This window comes from Panicum virgatum, chromosome 9K, assembly GCF_016808335.1.
Source record: "Panicum virgatum strain AP13 chromosome 9K, P.virgatum_v5, whole genome shotgun sequence".
In the NCBI taxonomy this organism is placed as follows: domain Eukaryota; kingdom Viridiplantae; phylum Streptophyta; class Magnoliopsida; order Poales; family Poaceae; genus Panicum; species Panicum virgatum.
This window is the reverse complement of record NC_053144.1, coordinates 15,452,136-15,474,442: the sequence shown is the minus strand read 5'-3', so window position 1 is coordinate 15,474,442 and position 22,307 is coordinate 15,452,136. Positions and strand designations below refer to the sequence as shown.

At 43.8% G+C, this 22,307-nt stretch overlaps 3 protein-coding genes across 6 annotated transcripts; 2 read left to right on the top strand and 1 right to left on the bottom strand.

Moving 5' to 3' along the window:
• Positions 1-936: 936 nt before the first annotated feature.
• LOC120650349 (B3 domain-containing protein Os03g0619600-like) lies at positions 937-5,057 on the top strand. 3 transcript variants are annotated; one of them, XM_039927459.1, is made up of 7 exons: positions 937-1,098; positions 1,487-1,626; positions 2,215-2,662; positions 3,128-3,336; positions 3,580-3,946; positions 4,022-4,251; positions 4,512-5,057. In XM_039927459.1, the coding sequence occupies exons 2-7, from the start codon at positions 1,492-1,494 to the stop codon at positions 4,761-4,763; spliced, it is 1,641 nt and encodes a 546-aa protein (XP_039783393.1). In that variant the 5' UTR covers positions 937-1,098; positions 1,487-1,491; the 3' UTR covers positions 4,764-5,057. The 3 variants fall into 3 exon arrangements, with proteins under 3 accessions (XP_039783393.1, XP_039783392.1, XP_039783391.1); XM_039927458.1 differs by lacking the exon at positions 937-1,098 and adding an exon at positions 1,190-1,312; XM_039927457.1 differs by lacking the exon at positions 937-1,098 and having other exon boundaries at positions 1,361-1,626.
• Positions 5,058-8,578: 3,521 nt separating this feature from the next.
• On the bottom strand, positions 8,579-9,469 carry LOC120647750 (S-locus-specific glycoprotein S13-like). The gene is made up of 3 exons (XM_039924603.1): positions 9,198-9,469; positions 8,759-9,102; positions 8,579-8,658 (listed from the first exon to the last, which is right to left on the bottom strand). The coding sequence occupies exons 1-3, from the start codon at positions 9,467-9,469 to the stop codon at positions 8,579-8,581; spliced, it is 696 nt and encodes a 231-aa protein (XP_039780537.1).
• Positions 9,470-18,033: 8,564 nt separating this feature from the next.
• On the top strand, positions 18,034-22,127 carry LOC120650348 (B3 domain-containing protein Os03g0619800-like). 2 transcript variants are annotated; one of them, XM_039927456.1, is made up of 8 exons: positions 18,034-18,141; positions 18,574-18,711; positions 19,712-20,159; positions 20,247-20,455; positions 20,694-20,901; positions 20,971-21,054; positions 21,129-21,361; positions 21,642-22,127. In XM_039927456.1, the coding sequence occupies exons 1-8, from the start codon at positions 18,037-18,039 to the stop codon at positions 21,891-21,893; spliced, it is 1,677 nt and encodes a 558-aa protein (XP_039783390.1). In that variant the 5' UTR covers positions 18,034-18,036; the 3' UTR covers positions 21,894-22,127. The 2 variants fall into 2 exon arrangements, with proteins under 2 accessions (XP_039783390.1, XP_039783389.1); XM_039927455.1 differs by having other exon boundaries at positions 20,694-21,054.
• Positions 22,128-22,307: the final 180 nt, after the last annotated feature.

The following is a 22,307-nucleotide window of genomic DNA, read 5'->3' as shown; positions in this document are numbered from 1 at the left end:
AATGTAGAAGAGTTGCAACAGAAACTGTGTGAATGATTGCTCAAAAAAAAAACTGTGTCAATGTTAATGGTACTAAAATCACCTCCAGCTCAAGCCCACTAATGCATTGCACAAGGAAACTGAGAGCAACTTCAGTAGGACTTCTAAATTTTGGTGAGCAAATGTCTATTTAGAAGACAATTTTTAAATTTTACTCACCTAAATATGGGTCTCCACTCCAACAGGCCGACTAAATTGGGCATCTATAGAGGGCCCATAGTTGGCAGCCCAAATAGAGGGCCACCAAATTGGGGGGTGGGGGAAGAAATTTGGAAGACATACCAAAATGGCAGCCCATTTGAAAGGTCTGCTGGAGATTAATTTTTTTCATCCACCGAGCAAATATGGATATGGTAGCCCATTTAATAGTCCTACTGGAGTTGCTCTGATAATAACCTTTTAAGTGTTGAAATAACAGGTTGTCATGTCACTGAAACAAGGGAGCATATATATAATAATACTCCCTCCATCTATTTTTATAAGACACACACGTATATCAAGATTCAAACTTTGCAATCTTTGACCAATAATTTGACTATTAATTTTTTATTTTTATAATATAAACTTTATATGATTGTATTCATAATCAAATATACTTTACAATGATTATAAATTTATAATTATAAAAAATATAATATATAATAAATGAATGATCAAAATGTTATTTAGAAGACTGTGTCATGTTATAACATGTCTTATAAAAATGGATAGCGGGGAACTCCCAAGAAAAATGGCAGTCAAAGTGTCTAACACTGACTTTGTGTTCCGTGCTCACGGCACTTGGAAATTGAGTCCTAAAAAGAAGGCACTCGGCCATAATTCAACCCAGTAGGATCCTGCAGCGTCAGTGCTCTCTGCATTCTGGGCCAGTGACCGAGTTCGCCCGAGGATAGTACTTCTGATTTTTGTAATTTAATTTCCAGCCACCCCTCCACGTCAAGGCATTTGTTGTAGATTGTTGGGTGGATACAACTCCCACATTGAATACACGTTCTTGAAGTGTGTGCTTCTGACTGCTACAGTTTCACCGAGCAAAAAAAAAGACTGCTTCAGTTTCAGGTAAACTTTCATTTCTTGACGTTTTCTCATCTGCTGCACTACTCCGGTGGGCAGTGGCTTTTGAGGTCCTTCTCTATTTCTCCGCATCCTCACTGTCTGCCGGTGCTTCTCAGCGAAGGTAAAGGCATCTCCCCTTTCTTTTGAGCAGTCAAAAAATTTGAGAGCCAAGAGTAGAGCTCTGTTTACATGGTAGATTTTGCTCGAGTCTAAGGAAGTAAGGATACCATATATATTTATATTGTTTCTCCTTTTCATTATACTGCCTCAATAAAAAGATCGTTATTAGGGGGCTAGATTCTACCATCATGTTTTTCTTGCTGTATAGTACAACACTGTTTCCTTTTTGATTGAAATGCATCTGAGTTCTCATGTCAAATGCAGATTTCAGTTCCAATGGCTAGAGGTGATGGTTCCCGGATGAAGAAGCCCTGTGATTGTTGCAAAAGATACTTGGACCACTTGGATGAAAAGAATCAGCCTATGAGCTATTTCTTCAGGCGTATGGATGCTAATTCTAAACAGAGCCTAGTACGTTTGATACCTTGCAGCGTTCCTACATATATTGTCTTTTCTGATTTGTTTCACATGATTGATTTGTGGGAACTTAGAAGTAGTAAGTGAACACCGGCTTTGATACTTAACTTGATTCGAATTAGCCAGAACATTTACCGAACATAATGCTAATTGCAAAGATTTGTCAAGTAAACTTGATTGCAGTTAGCCCAAACTACTAATTTGATTCTCCAAGTCGAGTCTCCAGCTGCTTTCCTGACTAAACTAATTTATTCATACCAGCTTCTGAATGGTACTGCTGACATTGCTCTGCTCAAAATCTTTGTTATTGTAAACTTTATACATGACAGCATGAATAATGTACTCTGGCCATCTGGTGCCGCCTGTTCTAGTTAACTATGTAGTGTCCATCTTCAGATGCATTTGACTATAGAAAACACATCTTACATCACATCATATTCAGCTATATACATCCGTGTGTGGGTGTCGAGGCTGGAACGTTTTTCTTTATCTAAAAAAACATCACATCATATATTTTCTGTTACTCCGACCATATAGTAGTTGCTCAATTTACATCAAAACCTTTCGCTGTTGTTACTACAGATCGTGCCAAACAGGTTTGTGAAGCGTTTTGCAGGAAAGCTGTCAGGAAGAATCAAATTGGAATCTCCTAATGGTACTCTGCATAATGTTGAAGTCAGAGAGCAATATGATAAGACGGTGCTTCAACGTGGATGGGAGGCATTTGTTGATGCCAATCACGTAAAAGAGAATAACTTCATGCTCTTTCGTCACATTGAGAAATCTCGTTTTGAGGTTCTGATTCTTGAATCCGATGGTTGTGAGAAAGTTTTTCCTTGTGCCGGAGTAAGAAACACCCCATGTATTCAAGAACGAAGGTTAGATTCAGTTGATATTTCAAGCAGCTATTCTCATGACACCACAGAATCATCTGGACGTCAAAGATTTGCGAGGTGTCAGAGGAGTAGCTGCAGTCACCGTGGAAGAACTGCAAATATGACTGCGACATCCTCATCATTCGAGGAGTCAGGTTATACTATTTAGTTCCATTTTTCCCTTGAATTTTATGTTACTTACAGCAAACTCCCTTTGGGAATAGAGGAAAAGTAGAGGAATTATGGAGGATTCAATTCCTATAGGAAATTTTCCTATCAGAGCCTTTGGAACAATGGATTAAATCCTATTTCTTCCTTTGAATTTCCTACGGATGGCCTCTTTTATGGAAATTTTGGAGGAAAATAAACATGAGGTCCAACCTCATGTTTTCTTTCCTTTGTGTCTTGGGATTCCTGTGTTATCCTTGTGCAGTATCCAAACACATGTTTTGAAACTTTCATGCGTTAGATTCCTGTAGGATCTCAATTGCGTGTATGCTTCAATCCTGTGTTTTTTTTTTCTATTTCCGTGTTTTGAGAATCTTGTGTTCCAAAGAAATTCTAATAGTTTCTTTTGATGGAAAAGAAGCCCTAATAGTTTCTTGTGAAATTTTGTGCAGGAGAAGACGCTTCTTCTGAAAATACATCTTTTGAGTCTGATAGTCTTGAGATTGCACCAAAGGCTGACTATGTTTTATCAAGTAGAAGGTATCTATCTGAAGCACAAAGAAAGAAAGTAATTGCGCTTATCCAAGAAATCAAACCTGAAATCGCTGTTTTTGTATCAATCATGCGGAAGTGCAATGTTCAAAGCTCAGGTCCATACTTGGTAAGTTCACGAGTCCTGATGGGCAACACACCTCTCTCAACATTACTAATTTTTTGTTGATAGTCGATGATGTACATCTTGCAAATATTATAAGGATAATCCAACTATTTAGCTGTTATCACGAATCTTCTGAATACTTTTGGACAAATGACCTCCTTTTACTATGCAGATGATCGAAATGATTTTGTTTAGTATTCTTGATGGTTTGTCGACAACATCTAACCATGTTTCATCTGTAATCAGGTTATATCTAAGGAATATGCATTGGCACATTTTCCACATGAAACCACATATCTCACACTTCAGAGGCCAGGCAAAAGCAAGAAGTGGCACCCCAGATTCTACATAAGAAATGACAGAAGAGTGTACATGCTTAGAGGGCAGTGGTTAGACTTTGTGCGTGACAATCATGTGCAGGAAGGGGATATATGCCTCCTCCTACCAGCAAAGACTGGGAGAAAATTCACGTTGACGGTCTATCTACTTCGTGCAACAGAAACTCATTCCAGTGGTGGAAGTGGAACTGGTTTACAAAGGTTTGGCCCATGCCATGGTAAATCAATTAAGGAGCTGGCTTCCCCAGTTCATATTAAGGAGGAGTCGATAGATGGTATCACAGATGAAACACAACAACACCTTTGCTTTTTAAATCATCCCTTTCTTATGGTTGAAAAACTATTTGCAGGAGAACATGTTTCCTCGGAGAGTAGCATGAAAGAAATTTCTGACGGATCCCTGAACAGCAATGACTCTGGAGGTCCTTGTGACCCTCCCTACATTGTACCAGGCAAGAGCTGTCTATCTCGATCTCAAAAGAAGATCGTTGAAACGAAAGTGCGATCCATCCAATCTGAAGTTCCCATTTACATAGTAATCATGAAGAGCTCCAGCGTTGTTGTCTCTAAGCAGATGCTAGTGAGTTCCATAATTATTTTTTATATTGAACTATTTCTTATTCTCCGGATTGTGCCTAGTTGTTGTTTACTGGCCTGAATGTTATTAAACTGTTAACTCACATTCATTCATATTAGAAAACTATTTGCCACTATGCCATAAATGCCATATGCACCCTGAAAAAAGCTACACAAACTCACTCTAGAAAATCGGTTTGCTTTGACAATGTCAGACTGTCACTTTGATATGTTTCCAACCAACAATCTGTAACATGTCATCAGGAATTTGGTGCACACTATGCTGCTGCATATCTTCCGGCTAGAGAGCAAACCATGGTGCTCCAGTGCAACGGGAAGACGTGGAATACCGATATGGTGATTCGTAATGGCAGCAGGTTGTTTCTGCGTGGAGGTTGGCCCAAATTTGTTTGTGACAACGGTCTGCGAGTTGGTGACATCTGTCTGTTCGAACTGAAGAAGAACGAGAGCAAGCTTACCATGGAGGTCCATGTTATCTCCAGGGAGGAGTTTTAGTTTGAATTAATCAAGTATACACGTCTTGTGGTGATGTCTAATTGTTGTAAGAAATTTTTAATCCCAGCCTTATTATGAATATCGAGAGACTAGAGGTAACTTAATATCAGTATCAATCGCTGTTTGGTTTCTAGATTGGCCCTTCAACCCCTTGCTTTTGATGATAATTGAGATGATATTCACTGCCTCAGAAAACTGTGATGACTTGATGCAAATATTACCCCTACTGCACATTCTGTTGTAAACGGTTTCTGGGTAACTTTGAACCAACATTTGTTTGGCAGTAACTTTGAAGTTGATTATGTGTCAGAGGAACATGCATCCGTAGTCTCCCAAATGTTAGCAGTTGACAAGGAGATAAAGCAGCCGTATTTTACTAGTACTTCTTGACAAAAGATCATCTGTGTTTAAGAACTCAACAAATTTCTATTTGCAGGTGTCTTTGTGCGCCTTTTTTTTTTGAACAAACATGCCTTTGTGGCTATGTATTGCAGTTGCAGCCGGATAAGGTTTAGAGGGAGATGACTCTATCAGGCATCTCTAAATGACTACATTACTGTGCCAAGGCTAAAGGACTGAAATCCTCTGATTTGTGAATTCAGGCACTTTGCAGCAGTAGAGCCCGGTTTCTGCGAGCATCATTCAGCAGTCATCGCATTTGTTGATCTCATGGGACTTGTGATGAAGCTTGTCGAAGAATATGGTGTTGCCAAGGATGGGCATCTTGATGAACAACATCATGCACGGCACTAAGGAATCCATTTGTAGTCCCATTTGTGCGTACTTTGGACAGTCTGTATCAGTGGAAATGATTTTGGTTTGTCAGGCTAATGTATCAGTGTATTTGGTTTTGTGTTCAACCCTATTAGAACAGTGATTTTGTCTTCATATTCATGTGAATTCAACTGTCCCGCAATATTAATGCAAAATGAACAGATCAGAGCAGATTGTACTCGCCTGTTGAAGCAATTGAAATGTAAGGGTGTCAGTGAAAGCATTTTTTTATTTATTCACTCATGAGCAAATGTGGAATAGAATTTTTCTATTTTCTAGGCAGAAGCAATCAAAAGGATCACAGCCCTCTACATGTCCATTATGTTTATCATCGTTCTGGGCACAAGAAGCAAACTCAAACCATGGATATTCTATACAAGCTGTTGCTGTACAACTCACTAAGTTAAGTGGAATAGGTTTTCCAACTGTGATAATATTTTATAGAAAAAATATACATTAGAAATTAGAAAGCTAAGATGGAGTCCAGTCATAGCACTGAGTTACTTGAAGAATATAATATAATCATATTTTTTTAGGGTGCCCCCTTTCTTTTGCATGTGTCCTGTTTCTGTAGCGATGGAGTTGGTAGTTTCTGTAAAATGTAAAATATATCAGAAAATTGACAGCGTTAGACTTTAGAGAATAATGTGATGAACAATTCAGTGATTTGCTACTCAAGATATCAACTCTAAATAATTTAATCCTCCTAGAAAACAGATAACTGCTTTATACTCAACATGAGAATTGAGAACATGGTAATAACTTTTCCCGAATATTTTGATTCTACTTTACTATTTTGCATCATTTTTATTGTAGCTACTAGGAGTACAATTTTAACTGATCAACATCTCTACTTTTCTATGCTGTCATAACAAAACTAGTTAAATCAAAATGCATATTGGCATACTGGCAACAAATATTAAGAGCTACAAAGCAAACCACATCAGAGTAGCAAATGGTATTTCAAATTAACAAAATGACAATTTAGCAGGTTCAAATTCATTCTAAATACATATTAGAGATAAATAGTGGTGCACGTATAGAAGTCTAATATATTGATCTAACATGGGAAAAGTAGGTTGTAGATGTTGCACTAAAACTAGTAAGAACACATATACAAGTTTTAAAATAAGAAAAATAACAAGACCAAATACACTATAATCATGTTTGATGTTAATGCAGATAAATGCACCAGAATACTATATCTTGGGAATAATAATGCCTTGGTTTTTACAATTGCTCAAAATTCCACTTTTGGCGGCAACTCCAACTTAAACGATTGACTTTCAAGCATTTCAAGTATTTTACTTGTTGGAGGCCTTTGTGCTGGGTGAGCTTGAACACAGTACAGAGCCACAATCACCATTTTCTTTACAAGCTCGGTGGCTTCACAGTTTCTTTCACCAGCAACATTGCTGCAAAACTCATCCATATGATCAAACAAATAACCTGGGAAGGTCTGGCTACCAGTTGCAGCAAGATTTTCCATTTTTCTTGCTCCCACCATCTCTAGAATCACCATGCCGAAACTGTAGATATCAGATTTGCTGCTTGGTCTTCCATACTGTGCTGAAAACACCTCAGGTGCGATATACCCATAAGTGCCTCGTGCACCAGAAATATCGACCTCTCTTTCCTTTTTTTGCAGAGTTTTGCTAACCCAAAATCTGATATCTTCGGGCGCAAGTTATGGTCTAACAAGATATTCTGTGGTTTAATATCGAAATGGACAATCTGTGTTCTGCAGCCGGTACACAGATAGTCGATACCTCGTGCTACTCCAACAATGATCTCATACAACTTGTGCCACTGAAGTTGTTTTCTCTCAATGGAATCAAAGATGCTTCCAAATTTGTACAAATCTAAAGAGCCATTCTGCATGTACTCATATACCAGTGCCCTGTGAGAGCCTTCCAAACAATACCCTAACAGAGATATGATGTTGCAATGACTTGCCCGACTGATGGTTGTAACTTCATTTTCAAAGTCTTCCCCTGTGCCCTTTTTGTTTGTCAAAAGCTTAACTGCAACCGGGACATTAGATCCACCAGGAAACTGGCCTCGGTAAACGGCACCATATCCTCCTTCGCCTAGCTTCACAGAAAAGGACATGGTAATCTGTTTCAGTTGTGCAAAAGTATACTTCATCGGCCATCTAGGCTGGGAGCTGCCCTGTTTTTTCATGAAGGACTCGATGTCTGAACCCCTTTTCCAAGGCACCAGTCCATAGTAATGAAGCAGTACACAGATGATAAAAATTGCAGAGATTCCAGCAACCACAGATCCAGCAATTATAACTAGAACAAAGAATGTAAATGCAAAGACTATAATGTGGCATCAGTAGTATTATAAGGACAATGCAAGAGACCAATGACAAGAAATTATTACATGTTTTCTTCTTATGCGATTCGGATTGATGAGTTGCTTGCGCTGCCCTGCCCGCTGTGCTCTTTCCTGGATCCGCTGCAAGGCGATTAGACAATTAGTTGAATAATTCAGTGAAATGAGCCAGTGTTAGCTTTGAGCCTTTGACGCACCTATAGGAGATGCATCACTGTGCGCAATGCGAACGTACACCTCCTGCTCTTCCATACCAGTGTTGTAGCGCATGTCGAGCAACTAGCCCATCTAGATATTGCATCCAATCCTCGAGGCAGTGTACGCCCGGCAACTACAATTGCTGAGGCAGATATCCCGGCATTGGTTGACTGAAAGTCCACTGTATGTCTTGGCAAACTTGGCCTCAGGCAATTTCATCCCCGTGAAACGACAAAATCTGTCAGTGTTTTTGTTTCCCGTGCACACAAGTGCATTCTGACGGACACAGCCGTTTGAAGAGTCCCGCAGCATCCAACTGTTGAGTGATCGGGGCTTGAATCCCGGCAAGCAGCTGCACATCAAAGTTTTGCTTACATCACAGTATCAGTAGGCGCCACAACAGGCGTAAACATCGCAACGGTTAGATGGATAATAAGAAAACAGTATCCATTTTTTGTTTATCCAGATCAGCATTTGAATCTGCCCTAATGAGCTGTCCAACACTAAGCGGGATAGAAGCGAAGCAATGCGAACAGAGTAACTGAAGCTGGAGCCAGAGACAGTGAAATCAAACTCCGTTGACCTGAAGAATAGGCCACCAGTCGCATAAATCATGCTTGTGCTCTTGATTAGCTCGAACTGGGTGAGACCGCTGCCTTGGATAAGTTGGAACTTCAGATTACCCGGTGATGGATCAGTCACACTTGTCCGAGCAGTGAGGCTTGTGCTGACGCCGGACTGAAGATCCAGTCCCAGCTGCATCCCGGGGAGCAGGGTGTCGGTCGGGTGATCAAAGCTCTGCCAGGATATGCTTTCATCATCGTCGGAGCTTGTGTTCTTCACGATGATCACGAAATTGCCGGTGTCTAGTAGTCGTGCGGCGCTGCCGGTCACATTGCCCGCCGAAGATGACCACAGCACCGTGTTGCCGTCCACGACCTGGAGCTGCCCGCCGGCCAGGGGAACCGACCACTGGCGGAGCTTAGTGCATTTGAAAGGGGGCCATGGCCCCCTGACTTCTAAATATCTGCACTAAATGTTGATTTTTAAGACAAAGTATCATAGCTGGCCCTTCTATTACTCGCTCAAGCTCCGCCACTGGAACCGACCACTGGGTTGTGCCGGTTGGCGACCCAAACAATGGTCGGCTCCGGGATTCCATGGTACCAGATGCCGAGATACGTGCCGCTGCCCCCCTCCGGCGTGAAGAAGCCAAGCTCGAAGACGCTGCTGTTGGAGATGAGGGTCTCGTTGCCGGCGAAGGATGAGCCAAAAGACAGGCTGTCTGCGGTGTTGGTGGACGTAGAGGGGGAGGCGAGGAGAGTGGTGGCGAGGGTGAGGACGGCGGCGACGGCAACAGCAACGGCAAGGAGGCGACGAGGCTGACATGCCATGGTGCGCTGGTGGTTGCGTGTAAGTATCCAGACGGAGTAGTGTGAGCAGAGAGCAGTGCCCAGAGGCAAAGCCCACCGCGTATTCTGAAAGTGCAAATCAATTCTCAACTTCCAAATATACCATAGAGTAGCAGAAGATATCACATTGTGAACTAAGCTTATTAGTGAGACATTTGCCATCAACCGATTCAAAACTAACGGAAAAAGTCTATATAACCCCCCAATGTATGGATGGTGAATCACATCACCCCCTAACCTACGAAACTGGATTTCTTACCCCTTAAACTAGTGAAAACCATTCATCTGACCCCCTGAGGTGGTTTTGCACCCTGGTTTTACTGACTTGGCATGCTATGTTGGACAGGGATGACACCTAGGCGTTGTTGGACCCACCCGTAAGTTCTGCATAGACTCACAAATTGTATTAAAAATTACATGATTTCTGGAGGGTACATAATTGAGCTACTAAGAACCGACCCTATGTTGACTTATTGATTATTTTTGTATTATTGAACTAACAGGCAGAGGCGGAGCTCCTCATGCGGCATGGTGGGGCAGCTGCCCCACCTACTGCCAGCGAGCCAGGAGCCCCTAATACCCTTTTCTTCGTCAGGCGCAGCGGTAGAGCAGCAGCATTCGCTGTCTCCATCGACGGAGCCAGGCAAACCTGCAGGGCTGCCGCCTAGTGCCCGCTGCTGCCTATCTGCCTGCCTTAGTAGCTCAGTTCTACAGTGCAGGGTGAGCTGGTTAGATATGTCTCCTTGTTCTCATGTGCTACTGTTTTTAGATAATCATATATGATATATTATACACTAACTAATTTGTCTTCAAATTCATAGGTTTAGTTGGATTTTTTTACATTGTACACTAACTAATTTGTCTTCAAATTCATAGGTTGTTGGATTTTCTTATTTCTTACTCTTGTTTAGTTGGTATTTGTTGAATTAATAGACCATATTTAACATTCATACGTGGTGGCCGTAAGATAACATAAAAAATTATGCCCCACCTAAATTTCTGGCCGAGCTCCGCCACTGCTAACAGGACTATATTAATATCCAAATCAATGTAAGTTTTCCATTGTTGTAAACTGTATGAGGGAAAGGACACCATGTATTGATGAATGCAAGCGAATTCACGTATGATATGAATTTCATAATCTTAAAAATATGCGGCGAGTTTTTGAACTTTTGACCAAAAAGTCTATGACAACCCTAAAAATTGGCTGTTAGACTGTGAGTCGTGGCTCGCAGGTAGTTACGTTGGTGCATGGACCCATCTGTGAGGAACATTGCAGGGATCAGATGGGTAATAAGAGATCCGTATCCATTTTTGTTTATCCAGAATTCAAAATTAGCATTTGGATCTGCCCTAAGAAGCTATCTACCAACAATAAGCGGGATAGAAGTGAAGGGATCCGAAGTAGGAGGGCTTGAGTCCCCCCCCACTAAATCTGTCGTTGCTAATAAATAGAAAAGCTAAGAACCCACTACAGTTAACAATATGTCTTGACAACATAATTACTTGACTACCCAGATGTGGTTGCAGAAGCTTCTCCCATCTAGATACTGCAGCCAATGCTCGAGGCAACGTATGCCTAGCAACTGCAATTGCTGTGGCAGATATCCCAGCATTGGTTGACCGAAAGTCCACTATATGCCTTGGCCAACTAGGCCTCGGGCAATTTCATCCCTGTGAAACGATGAAATCTGTCGATGCTTTTATTTGCCATGCACACATGTGCTTTCTGACGAACACAACCGTGTGAAGAGTCCAGCTGTGGAGTGATCGGGGCTTGAATCCCAGCAAGCAGATGCACATCAGAGTTTTGCTCGCGTCGCAGTATCTGTAGGCTCCATAACAGGCATAAATATCGTAGGGGTCAGATGGGTAGTAACAGAACCACATCCAATTTTGTTTATCCAGAATTCAAGATTAGCATTTGGATCTACCCTAAGGAGCTATCCAACAATAAGCGGGATAGAAGTGAAGGGATTCGAAGCCAGAGACAATGGTGAAAGCAAATTTCTTTGACATGAAGACCAGGCTACTAGTTGCATAAATTGACATATGAAGAGGGGACTCTCCTTCTCTTCTCTTCTTCTTCCTCCCCTTTTTTACTCTTTCTTTGCAAAAAATAGAGAGGGGACTTTAGAGGATATCCATTGATTTTAGGGAGGTAGGGGGGGCTTGAGCCCCCTAGCTCCACTTTAGATCCGCCACTGCAGTGCAGAAACTTTAAATCTCTTAGTACTGGATCGTGCAGATCAATAATTGTGCCAATGCATTCAATTTTTCTCCACGTGTTATGTTCTTTTTAAACCCTGTTTGCATCCACCCAACTAAAATTTAGTCCCCCCCCTTTAGTCCCTTTTTAGTCCATTAGTTTCCAAGGGGTGGTTAAAGGGGACTAAGCCCAACTTTTCGACCTCGTACCATCCTCAGGCCTATTAACTGATGATTCTTAAAGAAAATCGGGCAGCTGGATAGCATGCATAGCAGGGGATATAAGTCGTCATACATTTCAGAATCCATATGCAGCCTCTGATTTTCACTCTGTTCGGCTGCAACCAGCCAACAAAACACTAAATCAGCACCAGCCAACAGTATTTTTCTCTCACAACAAATCAGCACTAGCCACCATCCACAACCAACTGAACTGAATGTTTATTTCTATTTTTTTGCGAGGAAAAGATTTTTTTATTAAGCATGATTAGGTCACATTACAATCTAGCAGCACAACATGTTCAGTACAACTGGGAATACTTCCTAACCAAACAGCCGAGCTACAAACACGTCTAGCATGTTGTGCCAATTCATGTGCTACTCTATTTTGCTCTCTAGTTACCTTGACAAGACAAACATTTTCCAACATTATCATAATCATTTTGACATCTTGTACCAAACTTGCATGAATTGAACGATCAATCCGTTGGTTACCAAGAGCAGCCAGACAACTAGAGCAATCAGATTCCATAATCACCGGACCATTGCACCAATGATGGGCCAACAATAAGCCTTCCCTGCAAGCCAAGAGCTCTGCTTCTTCCGCAGAGGAGCAATGAAATAGCTACCTCCATCCATGCAGAGACAAGGACATGTCCATTGTGATCTCGGATTATCACACCTGTGGAGGCTTGACTTGTCCTTTCAACATAACTTCCGTCCACATTAATTTTAATCCAACCTTCCTCTGGCGGTCGCCACAAGAGCTTGGCAGTTTGCTTCTCCTTAGGCACTACTGGCTTTTGATTCCCTGCAAAAACATTAAGGGGACACTTTCCTTTCATATCATCTGAAAAATTGTGCTGTGTTTGAGATAATGTTGTTTGCAAAGCTCTTAAAGCATGAGTTGAGGCCTTGATGGAGAGGCATCCTCCTCCATGTGTTACAGAATTACGATCACTCCAATTATGCCAAAAGATTAAGATCATTGCAGAGCGCTCTTCCTTGGATAAACGATCTAGCAGAAGTAGAAACCAATCTGGGCCTGAGAGATGGAATTGGGAAAAATCTGGCACCGGCCAATCTGTTCGCATTGCTTCCAAAAGAGCTCGGGAATGAGGGCAAGCAACCACTACATGGTAAATCGTTTCAGGCTCCATACCACAAATGTGACATGTATCATCTTTCAGGATATTCCTAGCCTTCATATTTACATTAGTTGGGAGAGCATTTCTTGCCCCATTGGCATGGCATTGGCTTGGGTCTGACACCCCCCTCGATCGGATCAGTGTGTCTGAACCGTGCGCACGAACTCATCAGGGGATGGACGTTGACACGGCGGCCGCGCGCCCTATGTGTGTAGATGAAATGGCTGGATCATAGGGACAAGACTAACTGGATGTGACATGACATGGATCGTCCTCCTGTGCCTGGTGCCACATACTACACTTGCTTTCATTTGTTGATGTGCTGCCCTGCGGCCGTGGCCAGGCCTGCAACCGCGAGGGCGGACCTGCCCTTCAGCATTGGGGTCATCAGATCCCGATCGATGAATTTCAGCAAAATCCTATAGGAAACTACTGTTAGCTATTGTAGTAGCTGATCCCGTTGTCCAAGAGTGCAGAGCTGGGTTCGCCTTCCCGCGTCGTCATCCTATCCGTAGGCTGCCCGGAACGGGTGATGTACCAGCGGCGAGCGTACGCGACGGTTGTCTGCTGTCCGGGTCCGGGCCGCGATCGATGGGATTCGTCACTCAGGAACAGAAAGCCGCCGGCCGGGCTCACCAGCAGCCACGCCGACAGCACGATCGGGCTGCCGGAACGATCGGTGTTCATCCGCGACTTCACCGGTCTCGGTCCACAAGCAAGCGCATGGAGAGGGAGGCCCATGGGTTTTTGAGCTAAAGAAATCGACTTCAGCCTGTTTAGATGAGCTAAAGTTGAATGCTAAATTCTGGCACCTGTTACCACTCACATCCTTCCTAAAACTTTTAAATCTTGACTAAAGTACAACTCATCCCATCAGCACTTCTATTTGAATAGAATAGTACTGAATTTTTAAATATTAATATTTTTAAATATTAGCATTTCGATCCAAACACTCTTGTATTATCTATCGGAAGGGCACCAGGTATTACACGATGAATGCAAGCGCATTCACGTAGGTTCTGCAATATGAATTTCATAATATTAAAAATATGCGGCGGATTTTTAACCTTTTCACAAAAAAAAAGTCCGCGACAGCCTTGAAAATTGGCTGTTGACCCATGAGCCTATGCCGACAGGTGGATCCGTGACCCATCTGTCAGAGACACAGTCCCTCTGCAATAACTGCAGAGGAGACTCGTTCTATGATTTTAACAACAGCAAAATATTAACAGAAGTTTTAGTAGGGTTTTAAATTTTAATAGTACGGTAGTTCCATCCATTCTGCATTTTCTAGAATTGTCAAGGGCCAAAAACTCAACAAAAGTGCAACTAGTATTCTTGAAAAAAAAAATCTTCTGTAGACAATAAATATGATACTCTGTTCGATTTACGTTGTTCCCTAGTGCCCTACCATCCTAGATAAAGTACTCTACTAGTAGCTCCAAGCAAAAGACACATGCTAGTGTCAGACTTCATTGGTCATATCTCTGCTGCGCAGGAAAGCTCCCGAAAGATTCTGAATTCGTCGTCAGACGTTAGTGTTCACTGTTCTCTAGTGGCTGAGTTCACATCAGCAATTCAGCATATATTCTTTAGGGCTTGTTTGGTTCCGGGATTTTTTTCAAAAATCCCTATCACATCAAAAAAAATCTTACTATTTTATAGTATTAAATAAAATCTGTTTATAAATGTTTTTTGACAGCTGAGTGCTTTTTCGCGAGACGAATCTAATGAGCCTAATTAATCGATGATTGGCTACAGTGATGCTACAGTAACCATTCGCTAATCATAGATTAAGATACCTCATTAGATTCGTCTCGCAGTTTAGCCCCAGGATTCTGCAGTTAGTTTTATAATTAATATTTATTTAATACTTCTAAATACTAAAAAGTCCCTAGGAGGGACTTTTTTGAAGTCCCTGTTTCTAAACACCCCCTTAGTCCCTCCGACTTGCCCCACAATAATCACCTCTGTGACCGTGAGCGCTTTAACCAAGACGATTGAATGCACTTGGATGTTGAAATGCTTCTGACTTTTAGGCTCCATATTTTTTCTCTCCTTACAAATGGTCAGTATCGACGAACTGTATTTGCAAGGTGTGAGTGCCAAACTTTGGAGCAACAATTGGATACAGGCATTCATAGGGACCAGGAAGCAGTAACTTAGGTACTTTATTTTCGTTGCAATATTACCATTTCATTTCTTCAAGTTGTTTCATCTGCTGTGGTATGCTACAATTTCTTATTTTCTATGATGCAGAATCTGTTGCTAAATTATTGACTTGAGTGTACTCCATTTCTTAGGAAGTTAGGCTGTTCGCACTGCGTTCTCTAAAGCATCCTAGACGACGCTGATAGGGGAAAATGGCCTGCAGCAGCATCTTCTAAAGTGTTCCCTAGCATCCAGGACGAGGAGGGATCTCCGATTGAAGTCCGATACGCCCACGTCGGCCCCACTCGTGCCGCGAAACGAGATCCTGAAAAGTACTGCAGAGAGAGGTGAAATGAACGAGAACTATCCGATCCGGAGCGGACGGATGAGATCGTGTGCTACAGTAATGACTGTACCGATGTGAACCGTACCCCCGAGTACTGTTTGATTGCTGTTTGCTACAGTACTACGGCGGGTGATACTACTACGTCGGAATACTGTGGCGCTAGCCTCATTTTACTGTTCACATGAACTGGATCCGGTTCCTCGCGCCGCACCCAACCGCTCCGCCTCGCCATGGCCGCCGTAGACCGGCCTCCGCGCCGTCGTGCGCCGCAGGGGAGGGAGGAGGAGGGAGCGGCCTTGCTCACCGCGGCCGCCGCGCGCGCCAGGCCCTGCTCGCCGCGAAGGGAAGAGGCGGAGGACCCGGCCCCGCGCCCTGCCCCTCCTCCTCCCCGCCATGGCCGCCGCAGATCCGACCCCGCGCCCTACTCCTCCTCCTCCCTCCCCCTCCCCCCTAGACCTTCCACGGCGGCGCCTGGATGGGAGCAGGAGGCGGAGAGGGAGGGAGGGGGCGGAAGGCGCCGTCGCCGGCGCCCCGCGGCCATGGCCTCCGCGCAGGGGAGCTCGATCCCGCGACCGGCGCGAGCGAGAGGGAGCACCGGCGCGCGCCTGCTCCACCGCGGGGGAGCTCGATCCCATGCCGCCGCGGGCCTGCTCCGTCGCGGCCAGCGCGCTCGAGGCAGGGGGCGGGAAGAGGGAAGAGGGGAAGGAGCACACGACGGGCGATGTGGCCGACGTGGAGGCGTGGCTCCGGTCGCCGCTACCGGCGGGGAAGGGGATGGGGAGGGAGGGAGGACGGCCGCGCGCCGCCATGGCAAGGAGGGAGAGGAGGACGGCCGCGGCCGGGAGGGAGAGGAGGACCGCCGTGGCCATGGCCGGAGCCGTACCACCGTGCGTCCTCCCCGCCGAGCCTCCGCGGCGGCTCCGCGTCCTCCCCGCCGGGTCTCCGCCACGACTGCTCCGGGTGGCAGGGGCAGGCGCTGGCCCCCGCGCGCGCCATGGACGCCGCCACGCACGCGAGGAGGAGCCGCGACGAGGTGGAGGTGCGCAGGGAGGCCGATTCCCCGCCGTAGGGGAGGGAGAGAGCACGGGCAGCGGCGCGTTAGCTCGTGGGGCGCGGCCCTAGCACGCCTTGGGGTAGAGCTTTGAGCAGGAAGGACCTGGTCTTGTTCCGCTCCTTGTGCGCCTCCTCCTGCTCCATGCCCAGGAACTGCACGGCCACGTCCGAGTAGAAGCAGTAGTTGGCCGCCACCGCGAGCGCGCCGAGCACGAGCGCCATCGGGGCGACCCACCGGGGAGAGAGCGCCCGCCTGGACCGCCTCCTGCCCCCCGGCGCCACTGGGTACCCCATCGCCGGCTCCTGCGGCAGGGCAGGGCGCCGAGGCCGTCGCTGTAGGTGAAGGCCGTGATAGTCTTGCCCTTGGAGGGCTGGTCCGGGGGCGGGAGCGTGATGATGATCACCCCGTGGAGCTGCGGCTAGTGCTCTCCCGCCGGCAGGGGCGGGGGCGGGGGAGGCGCCATCTCCGGCGAGATCCCCGCGGCGCCCTCCGGGGAGGAGGCGGGGTCCTGTCGCCGGCGCGGAGGGAGGGAGCTCCGGTGCGGCGCCGGCGGCCCTCGGCCATGGCCTCAGCGCGGGCCAGCTCGGCGCGGCGTGCGGGCCTCCACTGCCAGCGCTGTCGAGCAGGGAGGGAGGGGGCGGAGGGAACGAGGGAGAGAGAGTGGAGGGGCCGGTTGGGGGTGGATTTAATAAATCTGACAAGTGGGTCCCTCTTCTGGTAGTTGGTGTAGATTATAGAAGTACAGAGGATGGATCATGGATGAGTGCAGTAGAATGTGGTATAGAGGAGAGAATCTCGATAACCAGGCTAGAAATATTCTTTTAGAGGAGGAAAATAGAGAAGAATGAGTGTGGATAGCCTTAGGTCATGTTTAGTTCCGTTGCAAAAAAAAATTCAAAGGAATCTTACTAATTTGAAGTACTAAATGAAGTCTATTTACAAAACTTTTTGCACAGATGGGTTGTAAATCGTGAGACGAATCTAATGATGCTAATTAATCCATAAGTAATCAATAATTAGCGGATGGTTACTGTAGCATCACTGTTGCAAATCATGGATTAAATAGGCTCATTAGATTCGTCTCGCGATTTACAGCTCATCCATGTAAAAAGTTTTGTAAATAGACTTCATTTAGTACTCTATACATGTGTCAAAACATTTGATGTGACTTTTTTTTGGTCGGATCTAAACAGGGCCTTAGAATTGCTGGATGCTAGGAGAGCAAATCATGACAGCTTCAGATTCCCTGCCATCTTTTACTGAACTGTCATTCCATCAAGTTGTTTCTAAAAGAGAAATGATTACCTCTGCATCCATCACTTGTTTTTTACCATCCATGTAATGATGAATGGCTGGCTTCATGGCTTGTGCGTGTGTATATATGTCCTAGTAGCCTTGAGACTTGTTTTTTACCATCCATGTAATGATGAATGGCTGGCTTCATGGCTTGTGCGTGTGTATATATGTCCTAGTAGCCTTGAGGCTTCTTCTCTGCATCACCATTCTTCGGTGGAGCTTCTATGCAAAGGTAACGGCATTTTCTCTTCTCCTATGAGCATCAATAATGTAACGGAGAAGGGAAACTTTGAATTTTTTTCCCAGCTCTTTGCCTGGTAGTTTGTTTGATTTTGAGCCTGCTTTTGTCCCGTAGTAGAATATGAAATCACTTTTTGAGCTGACCTCCAAAATGGATTAAATTTTGGGTGCTCGATCGCAGCATCTAATGAGATCGCTTATTCTGTATTGTACATTGCTTTGTTGAACGATGCATAGACAAGAGTCAGAACCCTCTGTAATGCTCTACAGAAAAAAAAGGATTTATTTAACATTAAACTCGTCTTTATGGAGGCAAACTAGTTTTATAATGTAATGTGAGATTTTGTTCTACTGTAAATGGGAGAGTGGTGCAGCAGAGTTTCTTTTTAATTGAATATGCACCTAATATAAACTGCAATTCCAGTTGATGGCTAGCAGTGGTGGTTCCCGGATGAAGAAACCTTGTGAACATTGCCAAAGATACTTGGACCATTTGGATGAAAAGAATCAAACTATGAGCTGCTTCCTCAGGCGTATGACTGCCAATCCTAAACATAGCATGGTAATCTTTTCCGTTTTTGATGTGTTGCTTTCATACCTTGTCTTTTCCATATTTTAGACGAGAATAAATTTGGATTTAGAAAATGGAAGCTGTAGCTATTACTTTGATTGACTTGATTTGAGCTAGCCAGACTGAATGATGTGCTACTACCTGAACTGAACATTGGACAGAGACACAGAGTGACACCCCTACGATCATGTTCATCACAGTGAGAGACATAATTTAAATTGCAATAGTCGATCTAGTATTTTTATTGTTTCATTGACATGTCTGAGCCTCAAAGGTGCAGTGTACTAAACCAGCTTAATTTGAGCCTCTTCTTCTATAAAATTGACTTGCAAAGCTTTTGCATGTTCGCAACAAAAGAGATGCCCGCGCCTCAAAACAGTGGCAGAATATATTTATATCTCATGGCACATTGGACAAAGCTTCAATACCCGTTTCATGTATCTTAGCCTTGGTGCACATCTGTTTATTACTACTGCTGAATTAAAGTAAATAACATCTGGATCAATCCCATGCACACGATGCTCATCATTTTCTTTCCCTACAAACCTCTCATGGTTGATAAATCCTGTCAATCAGAATAATATAAGTATTGTACCTCTTAGTTTTAAACCTTCGACAAGTGGAGTGCAGTGCAGTTCCCAGCTTTATTCATTCATATTAGCTTCTGAAGGATTTAAACTTTTGACAAGGTCCAGTGCTGGCCCCCACTTCTTTCTGGTAAAGACTAATTTACTCGTATTTAGATTTTAAATTATGACGTATACATTCCTCTGTTCCACAATCTTTTGCTGCTCATAATTTTGTGCATCTCATGAGTATATGTTTTGTGCTGTGGGGTCTACTGACCCTTTATGTTGAAACTACCCATGAAAACAATATCTGTTTACCCAAGCATATCCTGAAAAATATGCCTTAGATTACATTGTTTGTTTATGATTGATCAGGCCAGGAGTTGCTCTATTTACATCAATTCCTTTTGATGTTACTACAGATTGTACCGAACAGATTTGTGAAGCATTTCGCAGGAAAGTTGTCCGGAACTATCAAATTAGAATCCCCTAATGGTAGTCGATATGATGTCGAAGTTACAGAGCATCGTAATAAGATGATGTTCAGACATGGGTGGGAGGCATTTGTTGATGCCCATCACATAGAAGAGAATGACTCATTGCTGTTCCGAAACATTGAGACATCTGTTTTCGAGGTTCTGATCCTTGATTCGGATGGTTGTGAAAAAATGTTTCGTTGCGCTAGCATAAAAAACACCCCAAGTGTTGGAGAAAGAAGTGTACATTCTGTTGATATTTCAAGCAGCTCTCAACATGATACCATTGAATCGTCAGGAAGTGAGAGAGTTGCAAGGTGTGTGAAGGGTAGCTCCAGTCGACGTGGAAAAACATCAAAGATGGCTGTTACGTCCTCATCATCTGGTGGCTCAGGTTAAACAGTTATTTAAGTTACTTGCGTATTTGCCTCATATTTTTATGTTTTCTTATTCCTATAGCCTGTTGTGTCAATTTGTACAGGAGAAGACATTCCATCTGAAGAAGAATCTTTTGAGTCGGATGATCTCCAGAAACCCCCAGGGGCAGATTATATTATATCATGTCGAAGTCGTCTATCTGGGGAACAAAAGGAGAGAGTAATTGCACTGATTGAGGAGATTGAACCTGAAATTGATGTTTACGTTGCAGTCATGCTGAAGTGCAATGTTCATCCCCGGGCTCCTTTTGTTGTAAGTTCACTGCTGTTGCTGATACTGTAACTGTACATGGTGCCATTAGTACAAGTGAAATTCAACTGTGTTCAAATTCAAGTATATAAAAAAATCTGTTTCAAATTCTCATGAGCCTTCAGAACATGTGTGGGCTGTGGACAAATGGCACTTTTCTTTTCTTTTCTTGACAATTGAAATGATTTTGTTTCGTATTTTGGTTGTTTCTTTAATCACATCATGTTTCATCTTTAATCAGGTTATTACCAAGGAATATGCATTTGCACATTTTCCACATGGAAATGCAGATATCACACTTCAGAGACCAGGTAAGAGCGAGAAGTGGTATCCCAAAATCTACAAAAGAAAAGATAGGAGCACGCACATGCTTGGAGGGCAGTGGTCAGACTTTGTCCGTGACAATCATGTGCAAGAGGGAGATATCTGCGTCTTTTTACCAACAAATGGTGGGAGAAGATTCACGTTTACCGTCTATCTACTTTGCGCAATAGCTACTCATTCCAGGCGTGGAGCAGGTTTTCAAAGGGTTGGTCCATGCCCTGGTGGGCCTAGTGCAAACATGGCTTCAGAAATCCATATTAAGGAGGAACCAACCGATGGTATTGTAGAAAAATATTAGAAAATCAGTTGCATTTTGAATCTTTCCTTTCTTACGGCCTAAAACTATCTGCAGGAGAACATGTTTCCTCGGAAAGTAACATGCATAAAATTTCTCATGAATCTCTGGAGAGCGAAGACTCTGGTGGTCCATCTCAGCCTCCCTATTTTTTACCATGCAAGAGTGGCCTATCTAAATCCCAAAAGAAGGTTATTGTGGAGAGAGTGCGAGCCATCCAATCCGAAGTTCCCATTTATGTAGCAATCATGAGGAAGAGTAGCCTTGCTGTGCCTTCACGTTCGATGCTAGTAAGTTTAATTCTTTTTTATCTTGAATTCTTATTTTTCATTCTTCAGGTTTTGTTCTTTTCATTCTGACCTGGTTTTTGAGGTGGACATGATTGTTTTCCTCTGAATGACAGACTATTTACCTGCTTTCAGATCAGCAAACTATCTGTTACCACATCTTAGAAATATTTTATCCCTCAAAGATTAACTATGCAAAGTCCAATAATATAAACATTACAAATTAGTCCTCCAAATGTGAACCTTTCAATGGGTTCCTAATTTTCTGTCTGTAACGCACCAGGAATTGGGTTCGCGATATGCTACTGCTGTCCATCTTCCAGCTAGAGGGCAAACCGTGGTGCTCCAGTGCATGGGGAAGATATGGAAGACCAAAATGGTGTTTCAAAGGGGCCACAGGTGGTTTCTGAGTGGAGGTTGGTCTAAATTCGTCCATGGCAATGGTCTGCGAGTCGGCGATATCTGCCTCTTCGAACTGAAGGACAAGACGAAGCTCACCATGAAGGTCCATATCATCTCCAGGGAGGAGCTCTAGTTCGTAGCAGTAGGCTGCTTCAAAAAAAATAATAAAAACAAATGCCGCTTCGAAAGTTCGTAGCTATGATGACCCTTGTTCTGCTGGTGCCTTGCGGGTTATTTTTCTCGTTTCGTACTTTGAAATAATCCTTGGTTGTGGCCAGTTTATCTGTGCAACACTTGATGCATTCTATAACTGACCATCCTGAATGGCCTAGTAAGTTTTATGCGATGCGACATCTTTTGCGAGTTATTACTCGGGGTACAAAGAAAAACTATGCTTGTGTTTAAGTTCCATTAGCAGGCAGCTGCATGTGTTTTACATGCTGTACTACAAATTTACAGGAGTGCATTGAACCTACAATCCCAGGGTGAAGCACCTTGGTTTTCATCAGCGTCGGAAGCAATAAGCTTTTTGTGTGGTTATTACTAT